The 20,100-nt window shown below is 45.9% G+C and overlaps 1 protein-coding gene across 2 annotated transcripts in view; it reads left to right on the top strand.

Annotated features, from left to right (window-relative positions):
* The first annotated feature begins 573 nt into the window (after positions 1-573).
* The window catches only part of LDHD (lactate dehydrogenase D), a 735,651-nt gene continuing 716,124 nt past the window's right edge, over positions 574-20,100 (top strand). For both annotated transcript variants that reach the window (XR_015302444.1, XM_086945224.1), the window contains exon 1: positions 574-778. Coding sequence is in view for 1 of the 2 variants with exons in the window: in XM_086945224.1 (XP_086801350.1) it covers positions 701-778 (78 nt within the window). In the remaining variant the exon portion in view is untranslated. The remainder of the gene's footprint in view (positions 779-20,100) is intronic.

Genomic DNA, 20,100 nt, shown 5'->3' on the forward strand with positions numbered 1-20,100 from the left:
TACCAGATGCAGCAAAATACCAGTCGGGGGGCACACTATGCTAAGCACAGATTTTTAGTGTATATTTTTTAAGCCACGTCCTCAATTATATCGGCCACACCCCTTCAAGAGACCCCCTCCCCCATTTTTTTCATCCCACTTAAAGCGCTGTGTAATGCTACTTGTTCTGTTACGTACCTGGATAAATGGACAGAAGCAGGGGCTGCACACTATGCTAAGCACAGATTTTAAGCTTAAGTGTTTTAAGCCGCGCCCCTATGAGAGGCCCCCTGTGTTTTCATCCCACTTAAAAGCCCTGGGTCGTGTAGAAAAGTAAGGGGAGAAAAAAAGGAAATGAGATCAATGCAAAACATGCTTTTAAATAGTGAGAATGGAAGAAACAAGAAACGAAAGAAAGGCATAAACTACAAGAACCAGAATGAACTGGGAAATGCGCGCTAAGCATCGACTGATTACTCGACCTTAAGAGCCTTTTTGTCAGTCCACCTTAAAGACGCACCTCTTTGGTCCTCCCCTGTCGGCAGCCAGTGCCATTGCTTGTCTTATTTGAGCACAGGACTTGAACCAGCCCGGCTCACTAGTGGGGCTGTGAAGGTGAACCACCGCCTGCGCGGTCTCCCAGCGCCAGAGTTACCAATGCGTGACCGGGTCACTGACGAGTCTAGGGTTTAGTCCTGACTGCAGACTCGCGGCTACAGCCATGTTCTTACGGCTGGCAACTAGACTGACGAAGAGGCGCTTGGACAGCACCCAGAGAAGGCGCCCCGTGAGCAGTCAAGTAAGGAATTCACGCCTCCCCTGTGTTATATCGCCATGGCAAGCTTTACATAGCATTTCAGACTTGTTTAAAAGAGCTCTCGACAAGCAGAATGGATTCTGGATTCTCAGATTTAAAAGGAACGTAATATTTATTATTTCCTCTGACTGGTCAAGGAAGACGCGCTGCCTGGATCGGTGCAGTACTAAATTTGTAAAAAAACATAAGTGCTGGGGCTCCCACCAGGAAGGCACTGCCGCGTGTACCACACATTGCCCCTGCGAGCTGCCAAGGACAGTACAAACACCGCTACTAATCCTCACACTCACAAGTGTGACAATTCATATTATTTCAGACCCCCAACGCTATAATAATGGCTTGGAAGGCAGACATTAGTCGTTTTAAATGCAATTTATAAACAGCGCCACCATGAGGCAGACTGTCATAAGCCCTGGTGCTGGCAATTAGATGCTGTGCCAAGTAACAGAAACCACCTGCTCAAATTAAGCACTGGATCTGTGACCTACATAAGCCTTTCTGATACATAATTTAGACATTCCCGAACCTAGTTGTATTTATGTTTATGAAAGCTCTGGGCTCCAATGGAGTACATTTGATTAACAATGATACATGTTTTCTGTTCTTCACATTTTCTGCTAGCGAAACATGGTTTCATCAACTTTTGAGGGGGCATTATTTTAACACGTAACACTTTTCAACGAATGACGGCCTAAAAATAGATTGTGCAATTCAAGTTAAGCAGACGATTCCTCTGAGTTTGTTTAAGCTCAAACTTGAACTGGGAGTTATTATGAGAAGTCATTCAGGTAGCAATCCTGAGCCCCATGTAGGACTAAAATTAGAACATACAATTGAGTGATCCCATGCCTTTGTCACTCCTCGGTAGGCTGCGCAAATGTAGGGCCTCATTCCGAAGCCTGAGGGACTACCACCAACAGGCTGTCGCTGGCGGTCCCTCTGCCATCGCGATGCGATTTCCCCCCACAATATTATGATGGCGGGGGAAAGCGTAGCATGGCACAAGGAAAGGTCGACTGCCATGGTCCAGATGGGCGTATCAAATCCGACCACCCGTTTGACCAAATGCACAGCTCTGACTGGCAGGCACAGCCGTAGGGATTATGATATCATTTTCCTCCGGATGTACTTGAGCGGTCAACCTGCTGCAAAACGGCTGGCAGAAACAGATTTGGAGGCCCGTATCGGGTCCCTCCTAATCCCAGGTGCAGAGACATGTACCCTGGGGGGTCCCTGCACCATGTGGCCTGCCACGAAGTTCAGGGATGTGTCTGCACCCTATATTTTTAATTGCGGCGGGGCTGCTGACCGCATACCTGCCACAATGCAAAATATAGTTGATGCGACCACTGTGGTGGCAGTCACATCGTAATTCGAATTGTGGGGAGGCCGCCTCAAAGGCAGCCAGTCCCAAATCCAAAAACGATGGCGGACAGACTGAAGTCCGTCCGCCATCGTACTGAGGCCCTTAGTGGGCAAACGCAGCATAGCAGTTACCTTTCCAATACCTGCATACGAAACTTGGGGGTATATTTATGAGCTCCTTGCTTCGCCATCACTTTGATGCTCTGGAGGCACAAATCACAAAATCATAAGTAGGAGGCCATGCAAAGCCACTATAAGTGGTTTTGAATGGCTTCATAGATATAGAGTAAGGCGAGGAAGCGCAAATCACAGTGTCACCTTACTCTGCGCTCAGTAGGCGTTCCATGTGGGTTGAGGTGGGTGCTTTCACGCAACACCCATAGACCATGTAAACCTGGTAGATCACCAAAATGTAATGCCTCCCGAGGTGAGGCCTAATGAGGATAAATACCTTTGTTTCTCCTCATTTATTCCTCTTTCCATGTGTGCTGTATTCTGCAGCACACATAGAAAGGGGAAAACACCTCTCAGGATTGTTTTTTAGTGGAGGAAGGTGCCCTTTCTTGCACACACAAAAACAATCCTGCCGACAACACATGCACCCTTACATTAGGGTGCAAGGGTGGCTGCTTTGGCGCTAGGCTGCCGAAACAGTATCAGTCCTGGGAAAAAGGACAGGAATGCACTGCATTGGAAAAATATGGTGCATTCCAGCCCTTTCACTTTCAAGATGACTTGCTGCAAAAGCCTACGGCAAAACACCACAAATGAGGCCATTGGTTGCCACTCTACAACATGTCCAGAGATAGCCATCTTGAATCACACTCTTTCTGCCAACCACATTTTAGCTACCACATCTCACTTCTCTAAATCCATTCTAGTTATGTCAGGAGTGATAATGAAGGACACCTACTCTTGCATTACAGGTACTATGCTTGCTGGGTACACATTGCAGAATAAAAGAGCATACAAAATAATTGAGCAGAGATTTAACAGTTTTTAGGGTTGAACCTAAAAGAGCATGCACTGTTGCATGCAGCTCGCCTGCAGGATGTTGTTGTTAACAAAGAAGGGCTTGGAGCTAGTCCATTGCTTACCATTTTTGCGTGGCGCTCTTCTTTACAGCCTCATAATTCGGCACTGCAAGCCTAGCATCATTTTCGTTCCTCTGTATGGAGCAGAGACCAAGAGCTAATTGATTCAACTTAATCAGTGCCCGCTCGCTGCTACCGACGTGCTTGAGATACTATTTCGTTTTTTCTAACTTCTAGTGCACTGCAAACAGAAGGCGTGTGACTGGCAAAAACGTTTCCCAGCAGGACCAACAGAATTGCAAAGATTTATTTAAAATCCACATCAATCCATCCCTCTCAATCCAATCAACCTAAAACCAATCCAATTCACCTCACTCCAATCCAAATCACCCACGTCAATCCAATTCCATTTCAATCCACCACGTTCCAATCTCCACAACCCACCCTACTCAAGTCTGCCCTACTCCAATCCAAAACAATTTGCCTCACTCCAATTCAAGTACAATCTGCCCCACTCAAATCTAACCTACTTCAATCCAAATCAATCTGCCCTCCTATAATCCAAAACAATCTACCCCACTCCAATCCAAATCAATCTGCCCTCTCCAGTCCCCAATCCTATCTGCCTAACTCCAAACCAAAACAATCTGCCCCAGTCCAATATATTTCCACTCCAATCCAAAACAATCTGCCCCACTCCAATCTTCTCCACTCCAATACAAAACAATCTACCCCAATCCAGTCTAAAATAATATGCCTGCCCCAATCTAAAACATTCTACCCCACTCCAATTCAAACAATCTTCCCCATTATAGTCCACCCACTCCTATCTGCCCCACTTCAATCCAAAACAATCTACCCACTCCAATCCAAAACAATCTGCCCCATCCCAATCTGCTCCACATCAATCCAAAACGATCTGCCCCACTCCAGGCTAAAACAATCTTTCCTACCTTCATTCTAAAACATTTGGCCCCACTCCAATCCAAAACTATCTGCCCCACTCCAATCCAAAACAATCTGCCCCACTTCAATCCACCCACTGCTATCTGCCCCACTCCAATCCAAAACAATCTGCTCCAGTCCATCCCACTCCAATCTGCCCCACTCCAATCCAAAACAATCTGCCCCACTCCAGTCTGCCCCACTCCACTCCAAAACAATCTGCCCCACTCCAATCTGCACCCCACTAATTCATCCCACTCCAGTCTTCTGCCCCACTCTAATTCAAAACAGTTTGCCCCACTCCAATCCACTCTAATCTGCTCCACACCAATGCGCCCCACTCCAATCCAAAACAATCTGCTCTACTCCGATCCGCTCTACTCCAATCCGCTCCGCTCCAATCCGCTCCACTCCAATCTGCTCCACTCCAATCTGTCCCACTCCAATCTGCTGAGCTCCAATCTGCCCCACTCTAATCCGACCTACTCCAATCCAAAACAATCTTCCCCTCTCCAGTTTTCTGCACTCCAATCTACCCCACTCCATTCCTAGACAATCTGCCCCACTTTAATCTAAAACAATCTGGCCCACTTCAATCTGTCCCACTCCAATCTGCTCCACTTTAATCCAACCCATTCCAATCTGCCCCACTCCAATTTAAAACAATCACCCAACTCCAATCCCAAAAAATCTGTCCCACTCCAATCCAAAACCATCTGACCCACTTCAATCCAAAACAATCTGACCCACTTCAATCCAAAACAATCTGCCCGACTCCCTTCCAGAACAATCTGCTCCACTCCATTGTGCCACACTCCAATCCAAAATAATTTGCCTCTCTCTAATTTTCCCCGCTCGAATCTGACAAAACTACTGGGGTGGCAAGAAGGGGGGCATCCTCTGCGGGGCGGGCAGGGTAATGATGCGATGCAGGCCCCAGCTGCCCAACTGCAAAAACGGGGCCACAAAGGACAGAGATAGCTGCTAGGGGGCTGGAGTGGCTTTCTAGAGGCAGCTGACAGTGCTGCGACTAGCAGCGTGAGAGGGTAGATAGCAGCGGTCCAACTGCACACTATGTGCGTATATGGGGCCGCTGCAAAAAAGCGGCAATGGAAGTGGACGGCCTCAGTTGAGTCATCAGTGTGGGTTTCATGCGGCAGACAGCACGCACAACGAGAGGAGAGGGCGGCACAAAAAGAAGCTCCTGTGTCAATGTGAGTGAAAAGATGAGCTGATCTGGTTAATACAGTTAACACAGTTTATTACAAGTATCATGAGGGAGCTGCTAGCCAGCATCTCAATGGTCTTCTTTTCCCACATTCTGTTTTCCAGATCCCCGCAACATGCTGTGCGGAGCAAAGCCTCAAACTGCATGTCTTGTGAAGTAGACTCCTACGAGTCTGATATAACACATCTCTCTCCCTATATTAATCGATGAAACTCAATAATAATAAAACATAAAAAAATGAAAATGCTAAACACATATGAGTATAATATAATGTAACATCCTTCTCAATTGTTGATTAGCATTTCACTCAAACTTAAAAGACAACATGCCTAACATAGTTCGCAAACCAACCAAACAGGGTTGCATCACCCCATCACATACTCCCCATGCCAAACCAGCCTTTGTCTGACCCTTCCACGAATGCCATCATATTCCTCTTTCATCCTCTGATAAATCAGATCACCATCCTGTAATTCATCTCTTTGTCCTATTCGCATCCTCTCATCCCGCACACTCCGGTTTTTTATCCTCATAGATCCCATCATCCATTTCATCTTTCAACAAACAGTCTGCATTTGTCACCACTTTTTTGGCAATTCCACACATTACCATCACTGAACAACGTGTACGGATACACCCTTATAATCTGCAAAGGGTCTGAAAATTTAGCCAAACCTTTGTCTTTTCTACTTCCTTTACACACACACACACACACACACCCACACACACGCACACACACACACACACACACACACACACACACACACACACTCACTCTTCAACTTTAAATCCATTTTTCAATCCGTCAACATATTCTGCCCATCTTTTTCTCTTAACTCATTTGGACATCGACCCTGTTGCTTTCTTTCCATGCACAAGTTCGAGCATCACTTTTCCTGTAACACTGTTGGTCATTGTGCGATAAGCTCACACCAATTTTCCTACCGCATTCCTCCACTGGTAACCTTGACTCAGTGCCAGTTGTAAACCCTCCTTTAAAGTCCTGTTCCACCTCTCCACAAGACCATTGCTCTGAGGTTAATAGCCTGAGGTCTTGATGTGCTGCACACTATAGGTTCCCAATAATTCCTTCATTTCTTGTGAAGCAAACTGCACCCCACTGTCAGTTACCATCTGCTCAGGTGCCATAATGCCTCCAAAAATGTGATCACATATTGAGTAATCACATGATCAGTAGATTTTACTTCTGGCCATCAGGAATAATAATCTATGGCTACCAGGGCAAATTTAGGACAAGGATCACACTCTGTATTAACCAGAGATGTCCATACACAGTTTCTTCTAGGAGGCATCCCTTTTGTCCATTTCAGGTGAGGGTTACTCCACCGTCTTATGCAACTTGTCACTCCACACGCATGGTACACATTGTACTCTTTCTGCATCTTTATCTAATCCTGGACACAAATACTCCAATCTCACCATACTCTTGGTTGCGCTCCTGTCAGCATGACCTTTGTGTGCCAATCTCACTATACAATTTCTCAGTACCTCCTGTATGACCAGCAACTCACCCCTGAGAAATATCTCAAAAGTTACTGAGAACTCTGCAGTAATATTTCTGAATGACTCTGCTTTATCAGAAGCTTTGCTATTGGCTGACTATCCCTTTGACATACACTTCTTAACTTCTTGCTATGTGGTTTCCTCTTTGACTGCCTATGCCCATTCCTAGGAGGTATCTGCCCCTAGTAAGGGTCTCCACATTCATTATCAGCCATTCCTCCTTCCCTTCAGTCACCATATCCTCACTCTTCACTGGTAAACTTAACAAACAATCAGCAATAACATTCTTTTTCCTTGCGCACATTCCTTTCTGAAAATGTATTCCAGCAATTCAAAAACTCACTTGGTCATCCTAGATGAAACTGACCTGTGCCTTTTCTGGTAAACACATCCACCAAAGGTCGATGATTCGTGTGAATCACAAAATCCATTCCCCATACAAACCTTCGAAAATGACACACACCCCAACAAAACACCAAACCTTCTCTTTTAATGGTGGAATTGGACAACTCTGCACCTCTCAAAGGTCTTGAAGTATAAGCAATAGTGTCTTCCTTTCCAGCTCTGTGTTGCATCAAAACAGCACCCAAGCCTACACTGATTGCATCAGTTCAAACTCAAAATGTGTCCCTTGTGTCAAATGGTTTCAAAGCTAGGGTTATCGCAATGCATTTTGTTTATCAACTCAAACTCTTTCTGACAATCCTCACTGCAAATTTAACATCTTTATCCATAAGTCGCCTACTGTTTTGTCAGCAAGCATAGAAACAAAGTAGGAGTAGTATCCTGCAAGACCCAAAAACAACTTCAACTGGACTTTGTTCTTTGGAGATGGTGCTTCCTCAATAGCCCTCACAAGCTTCAATGTGGGAGCCATTTCATGCTTATTCAACCAATGGCCTAAGTATTCCACACCTTCTGCACCAATTTTACATTTGTCATGTTTGGTAGTTAATCCACAACCCTGCAAAGTCCCTAACGCTCTCCTCAACACTCCATCATGTTCTTCCATTCTTTCCCAAACACCAATATGTCATCTTGAAAATAAGTCACTTGTCTTCTTTTTAAACACTTAGTGCATGGCTCTCTGAAATAGTGCTGCTGTGGATGTCAAACCAAATGGCATGCATTTAAACTGGTATGCCCCCTCAGTCGTGATAAAAGAAGTGAGTGGTCTCGACTCCAGATACAATGGGTTCTGGTCAAACAAGGATGGCAGATCCAGTATAGAAAACAACTTAGCATCTTTGATCGTTATCAATATATCACCAATATTAGGAAGGGGATGCCAGTCTACCCAGATACACTTGTTAAGATCATGCAGATCTACACACACTCGCAAGTCTCCATTCTTCTTCTTAGCTAAGACCACCAGGGCAAACAATTATGAAGCCTCAATTTCTTTTATCAAAACCCTCTTGACATAACCTCCGCAATTCCTTATGAAAAGGCTTTCTCAACACCAATAGTACTCCACAAGGCTTTGTGCTTTAGGACAGGCACAATCTGTTAAAATGATTTTGTGTGCAAACCCCTTCAAGAGGCATAGCTTCTATTGGAAGATCTCAAGAAATTAATTTTCCCACTCGCCTCACCAATCGCATTTACATTGTTTAGTGCTCCCAGCACTTGGTCCGAGTGATTAGGAACCAGGGGATCTGTAGCTCTCTTTGTTGTGGTCAATTAAACAAGTTTGACCTGCAACTGGCAACATATACCTTGGACAAAGTTTCCAAACCTTGAAATTCCAGTGTAACCATCCAATAATCTATAGGTTTGTTCCCATATGCTAATAATTTGATGTCTGGGGCACATATTTTCCCTTCAGGAAATTTTCCTACTCATTTTTTACCAACCAATGTGTAGAGCGCACCTGAGTCAGCCATCATTTGCACTTGCACTCCATCAATGGTGACATGACAAAAAGGAAGGTCTCTTGCTCCAGAATCTCCGACTCCACTCACTTCCAACAAAAACTCCTCTTGCAATTCTCCTTTGTCTTCCAACACATTACACTTTTCTTATCTAATAATGCATTGGTCTGGAACATTCCTTACCGTTTTTAAACTCTTGCAAAATGTCCCTTCATTTTACACTTCCTACAACTAGGATCAGTTGCTACACGCCGCTTCCATTCGAATTCGTAGAAAACCTCCGTTCTCCCCGCCCCCCATGTATTTTTCTTCATAGAGTCTCTTGCTTCTTTCTTCTCTCTGGACATTTTACATATCACTCCTTGCACACCATCCGTCTTCTTCACATCACCAGTCATCATTTCCTTCATCTGTTCTTTTTGCTCTTTTCACTACATGAATAGTGGTCTGTAAAGTTAAACCCTCTGTGCACAACAACATTTCTTTAACCTATTGTCCTTCAATTTTTGTACTAACTGGACTCTCAAAAAATTCCTTATAGTTGCAAGTAGATGCCACATCTTAAGTGCTGCTACAAACTTGTCTACTAACTCTCCAGGAAGTAGCGTCCTTTTAAAAAATGTATACTGATCTACAACTTAATTTTTTTCCAAAACAATTACAACAAAATTTCAATAATGCTATTTCATAATCATCCCATTCTGGAGTCATGATCATCTTCTTCACTTTCCTCAGTTAATGAGGGTAAATGTTTCAAAATGCTGCTCCCTTCAGCACCCAAATAATTTTTAAGCAATGGCAACTTCCAGATACGCTTAATAACCTTCTCTCCAATCAAACAACATATGGTTTCCCTGGTAAGTTAAAAAAGGATGCTGGTGCCAATAAACCTTCCATAGTGACACAAAGTTCTAACTCACATTTTCTGGCTTTCTATTTGCTGGCTTTATTTGCTTTAAGCTGTCCAGCTTGAGTCTGTCCCTCCCGTTGCCCAAACCTCGTTTTCTGTAAACAGGCCTTTAAATCTTGTTCTTATCTTTTTTAGGTCAAGCATTCGAGACCTCTTGTATATACTTTAGTATATACTTATATGTGTATGTACTTTGTGGGCTCTGGAGATTAGCCCTAGGACTTGTCTGGTTCCGCTTAGGGATTTTTTTCTGTTCAACTGCCTCTATTTACCTGTCTTGATGGAAAATGACCAGTAGAGGTCAGTAAAATACCAGAATTGCTTTCTGCTGAGTGACCTTCATTTTTATTTTTCTGGCAACTGCCTCTATTTAACTTTCTTGATAGAAAATGACCAGCAGAGGCCAGCAAAATACCAGAATCACTTAGCATTCGCTAGATTCCAGTCCATAGAAATTGTCTTCCACGAGCACCCATAGACAATAATATTTTTTTCAAATCTTGTATTTACACTGATATGATTACCGAAGGTCCTGATTTTATATTAAAAACAGAGCTTTGGACTATACAATTTCCCGCTGAAAGGCAATATTTCTCTCCATGTGTTCCAATGCCTGGCGTGTCACGCAGTTTGGTGCTTACTTTCCCTCCATGTTACGGAACAGTAGATGTTTCAGCACCCAGGCTAATGTGCTGCATAGCTAAATACATATAAGGTCCCAAAGACGAGACCCATTGCATTGCAAATGCTTGTCACAATTGCTGTGTATTAAAAGACAAAAGTCAATTGTCAATCTCACTCTTCCAAGTGAGTTTGGTATTTACTTTTCTTTCTTTCAAAGTGAGAGAACTTATGTGACAATCCTGCTGAGTATCCATGTAGGAGCAGAGGGTGTCGGCTGTTTTTTTTCCTAGCATGCAAAAAAAGTGAACTGTGCTGATGTTTCAGAATACATCAGAATAAGTACAAATGAAGCATTTTTTTTTGTAATTCTGATGTGTGGTGTAAACAAATATTTGAATAAGGTCAAGACACATCAAAACACAAGGTGATGACATTTGAACACTAACATTTGTGTGCAGTAAAACCGTATTTCAGTGCAAATGAAATGTTCATTTCAATTGAAAATATGTTGTCTGTTATAGCAGTGCACTACCACACCATGCATACTCCACATTATGCCACTCCATTCTACGCCCTTCCACTTTATGCCATGCCACTCCATTCTACGCCTTTTCAGTCTACAACATGCCATTCCACTCATCACCCCTCCACTCTCAGACACTCTACAACACGCCACACCACCCGACTCCATGCCACTCTAGTCTACGCCACTCACAACACGCCACTCCTCTGAACACCCATCCACACCACTTACCCCAGTCACTCAACCCTATTCCTATCTGCCCCATTTCACTCTATCCCACTCCAATGTACCCCAATCTACACCACTCACTTTGCTGCAATCTACTCCACCCGAAGTTACCCACCCCAATCTACCCCTTTTTCAAAGAACTCCAGTCTACCCTACTCCACTCCAATCTACCCGACTCCAATCTACTCCAATATACCCCAGTCTTGCCCACTCCACACTAATCTACCACATTCCACTCCACACCAGTATAACACACTCCACTCAAACCTGCCCCACTGTGCTCAAATCTACCCCCTCCCATTTATCCCAATCTACCCCACATCACTACAGTCTACCACATTCCAATCTACCCCACTCCACTCCAACCCACTCAATCCCAATTCACCACCGCCAATCTACCCCACCCCATTCTACCCCATCTACTCTACTCCAATCTACTTCATTCCAATATACCCACATACCCCCACTCCACTGTACCCCAATCCAAGCTACCCAACTCATATCATCCCTCTCCAATCCAATCTCCTCCACTCCATTCCAATCTACCCCAATCCACTGCACTACACTCTTCCCCAATCTACCCCACTCCACTCTGCCATGGTATATTCCACTCCTCTTGACTCTGATCTACCCAGTCCAAACTCCACTGCAGTCTATTCAACTCCTCTCCGCTCCATTCTATCCTACTCCACTCCAATCTACCCTACTCCATTCCAATTTACCCTACTCTAATCCACCCAATCTACCCACTCTTCTCTAACCACCCACTCCACAGCACCCCAACCTACTTCACTCTTCCCCAGTCTATATAAATGCACTTTAGCCTCAACTCCACTCCATTCTACCCCTCTCCACTCTACCCCACACACTCTACCCCAAGTTACCCCACTCCAATCTACCCACCCCAATCCACCCAATATACCCTACTCCAGCCCAATCTACCACACTCCATCCCCCTCTACCCAGTCTACCCCACTCCACTCTACTACATGCCACTCAAATTTACCCCGCTCCAATCTACCCTACCTCACTCTACCCCAAACTACTCTACTCCAATCTACCCCATCCAATGCACCCACTCAAATCTACCCCAGTGTACTCCACTCCACTCTAACCCACCCAATCTACCGCCCCAATCCCATATCTACCCCACACCACTCTATCCAACTCCTTTCCAATCCACTCCACTCCACCCCACTTCACTCGTCTGCCCTACCATAATCCACCCAAACTATCTAACTCCAATCTTCCCTACTCCACCGTAATCTACCCCACTCCTCTCCACTCTTGTCTACCCCACTCAAATCTACCCCACTCTACTCCAATCCACCCCAATCCACCATGCCCTCCACTCTTTCCCAATCTACCCCACTCCTCGCCAGTCTATCCTAATATATACCACTCTATCCCACTCCACTCTACTCCAATCTACTCCACTCTACCCCACTCCAATCTACCCAATCTAATCTATTCCACCCCACTCCAATCTACTTCACTCCATTTTAGCCCACTGTACCCCATTCCACTCTACCCCAATCTACCCCACTCCAAATTACCCCACCCAGCAAACAATTAGTCATGCTGATCAGCAGCCACACTGGTGTACATTATAGCTAAAACACATTGCCAAAGCCAACAGCTCTTGCATAGGCAAGACCTCTTGGCTTTGCCAATGCTTGTTTCTTTGAGTGGTAGCGTGCCCAGCAATCAAGACTACTCTTCGATGATGGTGTGAGATAGTGTATTTAATTCAGGCTGCATGTGTATCACCCACAATGAATACGCTATTTAAGCAATGTTCTTCAATTATTATTGAGAACATATGGCTTTCAACTTTTTATTTTTATTTTATTTTTTTTAATTTTGTTTATTGGCATTTGAATGAAGAGACATTGCATACATTCAAACGTAGCATATCCAATGCAATATGATCAAAGCAGATACATTTTTCATTTAAAACGACTTAAAACACAACACTATGAGCAAGTCAGGGTAAACATCAGAATAATTGTCATATCACATTACTGGCCACAGGTTATTGGATAGGGAATATACTTATAGGTATACATCAATCAGCATCTACAGGTGAGGCAGTAATTCAGAGAGAACATTAAACGGTAATCAGGTACAATGTACATCCTTATGTGAATAGGAACACGGGGGTGTCATATGGAAGGGACATTTACTGCACAATGTAATAGGTGGTCAGATAGGTAACCCAAAGTGTCTAAAACAAGAGAATTCGACCCTTTCAACGGAACATGTACAAATCAGGAATTTTCAAGCTTCTTCCTCTGTATTGTCAGGGTGGGGGGATTGCTCCCGCGACCTGGACCATTGTAGAAAGGGTTCCCAAAGATCTCTAGGTCTGCAGGCCGTGGGCATCAACTCCCAGAATGCTCCCAGTTGTGTATGACCATAGCTCACATCCTCTAGCCATGCCTTGAAAGTGGGTATTCTATGTCTGCACCCTTTCATAGCGACTTGCCTTCTGGCATATAGGTATGTAAACAAAGTGGTCCTAGACACAATTTATCCAACACATATAAATGAATTATTCACTTTTTGCTCTTTGTAGGACTTAATCCTGAAAAGGAAAGAGACAAACAACAAGCCAAATGCGTTTTACAGTATTATCCTAAATACCCAAAACAGATTATAAAACTCTGAGTTCGGTTGTAACAATATAAATTCGCAATTTATTTCACAATCATATATACATATTTATTTACCAGACCCCAAAAAAGTTGGGGGAATTCTGCCAGGCGCAGTAGAAAGTGCAAAGGTTTTTTGTGCTCAAGTGAAGATAGAGAAAAGTGAGTAAAAAGGGGGATACTCAAATGATTTAGAACCGGGACTAAGGTTGTGCTCCCTTAGTATTATGCCAGTCCCACGTATATTAATCATACAGTTTGAATATAGTCTTTCAAAAAAGGTAGGGGAAGGGGTGCAGGCCTCAAGTAAAGGGGGATCGTCGACGTTTCGACCCAAACGCTGTGGAGGGTGGTTCGACACCTCTGCTGCGGGTCTTCATCAGGACGGAAGGAGAAGGGAGGGGGGAACCTGGGGGAAACCATACGAAGAATTAACCAACTGACACTCAAAAATATTCAAAAAGCCCAGTCAAAGGGTTGGGTACATTACCTATACTGCAGACAGACAGCACCCCAAGAATGAGGGTAGCCACCTGCAAACCAAAAAAACGCATATGGCTTAGTGCCCATCAGCAAATTACCGGCACTTATTTATTACACAAGTAGCAAGATCTCTTCTTTTTAAGGGAAAAACAAAAGACTCACCAAATAATGGCGTGCTCTAGAATTTCAATAAATGAAAACTTGGTAGAAAGCTCTTCCTGTTACTGGAGAGGGCTGATTGGGAAGTAAATCCAACTCGCTAAAAACAATCACATATAGACAACATCAATGTATTGTCCAAACTGCCAAACAACTCAGTGTAACACATGTATGCACAAATAGAATTCTGGAAAACCACTCACCAAAGGGTGAATCTTCATTCGGGTAAGCCCGGAAATTATACTTATACACCAACCAGACGCCAGTCAGTTAGTTCCATAGGCCTGGTCCTATAGAGTCAAACCAAACAATAAAAACCAGAATGAGCCCATGATCAAAATCTATCGATAATGTGTCATTGTTGTCAATGTTCAAAAACTATTGTTAATGTGGCATTAGATCCAAATACTTATACGTGTCAGACTCGAATCCTCAACATACCTGGTAATATTCACGCTGACCTCCTCAACGGGTGCCGTCACCATAGACAACCCGAGGGAAGTGGCGTTCAATTAGATAAACGTCTCGTTCGTGGCGTGCACGCAGCCAGAGGCTTGCGCTCAGTTCAAAATAAAAGTCACCAGCTGAGTGCACAGTTTCAAAATAAAAGTGACTGTAGCCATCAGTGTCAAAGGGAATTCCGTAAATAAAGGCGTACTGCGGCAAAGCTTGCTGTCAAAATCATGTCCATGTTTTGAATTATTTTGAGTATAAACAATTTAGATAAGCCTATGGAGTGCAATATTAAAAGCCAACCCGAAGGTGCTCGAATATTAGCATGTGACGCAGAGTAAAAAACTGCATAATACAAACAGACATAATATGAATTCAGAACCAACGGTCTGCGTGGTCACATAAGCATAAATAGCTGTCATATGTAGGAAAACCACTGGTATGCTAAATAAATTTAACATCATTGACCACAGAGCCCTGTGAACAAACCCAGGGCAAAATGTTTAAGGCAGCCATATTTACAATACCATATCAGTGTTGAAAAATGGAAGACCCAAACCTAGATCAGAAAAGACTGGAGCCCTCCCGGATCATAAACTTAAAATCACACCTTCGCTGAGATCTTTCTTTAAAGTGCAGCAACCCCCGCGATTAGAAGAAAGAAGCCCCCTTACCGTACCGCCCCACACTGAAGAACAACGTGAAAGTCAGAGCAGCAAATCTCCGAAAATGAGCACAGAAACGACTAGTAGTGTATGCCCGCTCAATGAAAGTCAAGAGGTTCCAGAGAATCCTCCTCAACTAACCGCAAATGAAACGGGTACAAGCGCCTCTAACTGTCCCCCCCCACAAACCTTCCTCATTCAGACAGGAAAACTCATGGAAAGCCTCATAGTCTTGGGGGAGATGAGAGAGAAATTCTTGGTATCTGAGTCCAACCAGGCCAAGATTCAAGAAGTTTGTGAGACCTTAGACCAAAAGTTGAACGCTTTAGGGGACAGAGTATCTGCGGTGGAATCTGAGGTGGTGTCCCTCAACAAAAAAGTAGACTCTAACCAATCCGAAATCAGGAAATTGAGAGATGCAGATAGAGTCACTAAGGAAAAACTAGAGTCACTTGAAAATCAGGCTCGAAAAAACAACCTCAGGATTCTAAATGTGCCAGAAAACTTGGAAGGAGAAGACATAAAGAAATTTGTCATCTCCTTGCTTGAAGAATATTTCCCCTGGTCTAAAGATACAAACCTGAGCGATGACATACAAAGGGTACACAGAGACCCATTCAGAAAAAGCAGAGACAGAAAGACTCCAAGAAGAGTTTTAATAAAATTCAAATCATACACACTAAAAGAAAGACTCTTAAGTGAAGGCCTAAAGAGTAGCTCTCTAAAGAAAGATAGTTGGACCTTCAGGATTCGCTCAGATATGTCTAAAGCTACCCAGGACAAGCAGTGGGAACTAGGACAATACATGGCAGAACTAAAAACCCTAGGAGCCACGGTCCAGATGAGATTTCCTGCCGCGCTGAGAATCATGTGGCAGAACAAAATGCACAACATAAGAGAACCAAGCGAAGTAGAACACTTCATACAGCAGATAAAGGAACAGCTACGGTCTAAAACATAAATTTAAGATCGGAATGTAACAAGTTGATGAATAATGGAGCTCGAAAGGGCGAACAATACCGCCCAAAAGAGAGAAAGGAGGCTTCCTCGGGGTGGGGGGGTTGGGGAGGAATAAACACAGACAAAATATAAAAACAAACAAAAAATCAACGTGGGTAGGGAGCAAAATAGGAAAAAATTGAAAAAAATTATCCTCAATAGTGAAGTAAAAAGGAATACACGAGGTCGACAAGAGATAATGGAACCGGAACTAATTAAACATGTCTAAAATAACGAAAGAATTTAAAATTTTATCATGGAACGTAAATGGACTTAGAACTCCAAGCAGGCGTAGGAGAATCTTTGAATATCTAAAATCAGTAGATAAAGAAGTGATCATTCTCCAAGAGACTCACCTACTGAAAGTTGAATGGGAACAAATAATAAAATTCCTTGAACTGGGTGGATACTTATGTTTGTACCAACCAAAATTGCAATGTTAAAGGATTCCTTTTTTCCAAGCCTGCGGACTGCGGACCTTCAGCTACAGCGACCGAGGAGGAGCTGAGGGCGCTCCCTGTTGCCAGCGTTACCTGCCTGTGCCTGCTCCCGCCGCTGCCCCTCGCCGGACCCGCTTCGCGGGTCCCGCTTCGCGGCCAGGAGCTGTTGTGGGGCTTCCAGGTGTGCTGATTCCTTGACCGGCAGGGCTGCGAGCTAGACGCGGGGGACTCCAAGTTCCAGGAGCCCCCGCGCGCCCGTGGCCACCTGGGCTGCTCTCCCTGCCGGCCCCGCCCCCACCTGGACGACTAAAGAGCCGTCCTTCCCTCCATCTGGCGGATTCCTTTTTTCCAAGCCTGCGGACTGCGGACCTTCAGCTACAGCGACCGAGGAGGAGCTGAGGGCGCTCCCTGTTGCCAGCGTTACCTGCCTGTGCCTGCTCCCGCCGCTGCCCCTCGCCGGACCCGCTTCGCGGGTCCCGCTTCGCGGCCAGGAGCTGTTGTGGGGCTTCCAGGTGTGCTGATTCCTTGACCGGCAGGGCTGCGAGCTAGACGCGGGGGACTCCAAGTTCCAGGAGCCCCCGCGCGCCCGTGGCCACCTGGGCTGCTCTCCCTGCCGGCCCCGCCCCCACCTGGACGACTAAAGAGCCGTCCTTCCCTCCATCTGGCGGATTCCTTTTTTCCAAGCCTGCGGACTGCGGACCTTCAGCTACAGCGACCGAGGAGGAGCTGAGGGCGCTCCCTGTTGCCAGCGTTACCTGCCTGTGCCTGCTCCCGCCGCTGCCCCTCGCCGGACCCGCTTCGCGGGTCCCGCTTCGCGGCCAGGAGCTGTTGTGGGGCTTCCAGGTGTGCTGATTCCTTGACCGGCAGGGCTGCGAGCTAGACGCGGGGGACTCCAAGTTCCAGGAGCCCCCGCGCGCCCGTGGCCACCTGGGCTGCTCTCCCTGCCGGCCCCGCCCCCACCTGGACGACTAAAGAGCCGCCCTTCCCTCCATCTGGCGGATTCCTTTTTTCCAAGCCTGCGGACTGCGGACCTTCAGCTACAGCGACCGAGGAGGAGCTGAGGGCGCTCCCTGTTGCCAGCGTTACCTGCCTGTGCCTGCTCCCGCCGCTGCCCCTCGCCGGACCCGCTTCGCGGGTCCCGCTTCGCGGCCAGGAGCTGTTGTGGGGCTTCCAGGTGTGCTGATTCCTTGACCGGCAGGGCTGCGAGCTAGACGCGGGGGACTCCAAGTTCCAGGAGCCCCCGCGCGCCCGTGGCCACCTGGGCTGCTCTCCCTGCCGGCCCCGCCCCCACCTGGACGACTAAAGAGCCGTCCTTCCCTCCATCTGGCGGATTCCTTTTTTCCAAGCCTGCGGACTGCGGACCTTCAGCTACAGCGACCGAGGAGGAGCTGAGGGCGCTCCCTGTTGCCAGCGTTACCTGCCTGTGCCTGCTCCCGCCGCTGCCCCTCGCCGGACCCGCTTCGCGGGTCCCGCTTCGCGGCCAGGAGCTGTTGTGGGGCTTCCAGGTGTGCTGATTCCTTGACCGGCAGGGCTGCGAGCTAGACGCGGGGGACTCCAAGTTCCAGGAGCCCCCGCGCGCCCGTGGCCACCTGGGCTGCTCTCCCTGCCGGCCCCGCCCCCAGAGTGCAAGCAACCATCTACAAAGGAGTAGAGTCATCCCCGCTGCGCGAGAGCGCGCGGGAGGGCGCCGGGAGAAGCCCGGGACAAGGGCGGGACCGTCTGTGGCCGTCCGGGGCCGAAGGAGGCTGGGCTGGGCCCACTCCTTAACATCCTACACTCTACGCTAAGGCATACCCAAGGTACTGTTATTGACTAAAAGACACAATTGTAAGAATTTTGCTATTCTGTGCCACTGAACACTGTTGCATAATCCCCAATTTATAGCATTCCTCCATTCTCCTCCTTGTTGCCAGACGGGGGTCAGTGGGGCTTTCAAGAGCACCCTTTGAATCGCCCAGGCATAAGGTTGAGTAGGGGGGGTTAACGAGGTTGGGTTGGGTCCAGAATCCTTGAATCTTCGTTTAATATTCTTGCGAATACGTATCCAGAGGCTTAAATATCTGCCCCAAAAAAATGGCCCTTAGATCTGGAAAGCAGCGTCTAGTGCACATCCAAACTTCAAAGGGGGTTGTTTCAGGCCCCCTAGATGCCTTTATTACCAGAGCAACCGGTATACTGGAAAAAGAAATTGAACTGGTTGAGCATAGATTGTCCCTGGACCTAGTTACTGGGAAACGTTCCTCAATAGGTGATTTGGCTCGTGTCAAAAGCCCTTTAACTAACGCAGCATTTAATTGTATTTTAACATCAGACACCGCCATAATTGTCCATGAAGAAGGGATCGAAGCCACTACATCTAGGCTACATGAAAACATGGACGTGGTCTCCAATAGTAATGTGACTAGCATAGAAGAGAATAGCCAATCCATTGTGCTTGAAACCTCTCAAATAAATGCCACTACTTTACCTTGTACCCCTGTCCCACCAATAGAAACCACCAAACAGGCACCACGGAAAAGAAAACATGTATCCAGCCCCGAGGGAGGAAAGACACAGAAACAACCTAAAATAGATTCCGAGAATAGTCCCTCCCACTCTCAGTCCATCCAAATACCACAGATAGTGTATTGCCCATCATTGGCCCACTCAGGATCCTCTAACCCTTGCCCAACCTGTTTTAGTAGCGATGACATCCTGCTGGCAAAAATGGAAACAATAGTTAAAAACCTACTGCTTCCGGTGGTAGAAAATATAAGGATAATGTCCGCCAAAATAGATGTCCTAGAAGCGGCAATTAATATTAATATGGACCTCTTACAAAACATATCTGGCACTAAGCCAAGGGGCCCAGTTCCTAAAGGGGGTTCTACCCAAAGTACCGGGACAACCACAACAATTCCTGCAGTGACATCATCTACCAACACTAACATGAAACCATTAACAGGGGCAAAAACAACATCTATAACTAGAGCCACCATTAAAGACCCACCGAAGGCTAAACCTGCATCGGTAGTCAACACCGCTCATGGGGTAAAACATCAAGCTAATGCTGTATCAAAGCAATCAAAAAACACCCCAGCACGCGCCCCTGCATCAAATAGGGATAATAAAACTCCATACTCAGATAGGAACAAGAGGTTAGATAATAGAAACTCACGGAAAACTCAGAGGGTCAACCTACCACCAGAAGCGGCTC

This window comes from Lissotriton vulgaris, chromosome 12 (genome assembly GCF_964263255.1).
Source record: "Lissotriton vulgaris chromosome 12, aLisVul1.2, whole genome shotgun sequence".
Lineage (NCBI taxonomy): Eukaryota > Metazoa > Chordata > Amphibia > Caudata > Salamandridae > Lissotriton > Lissotriton vulgaris.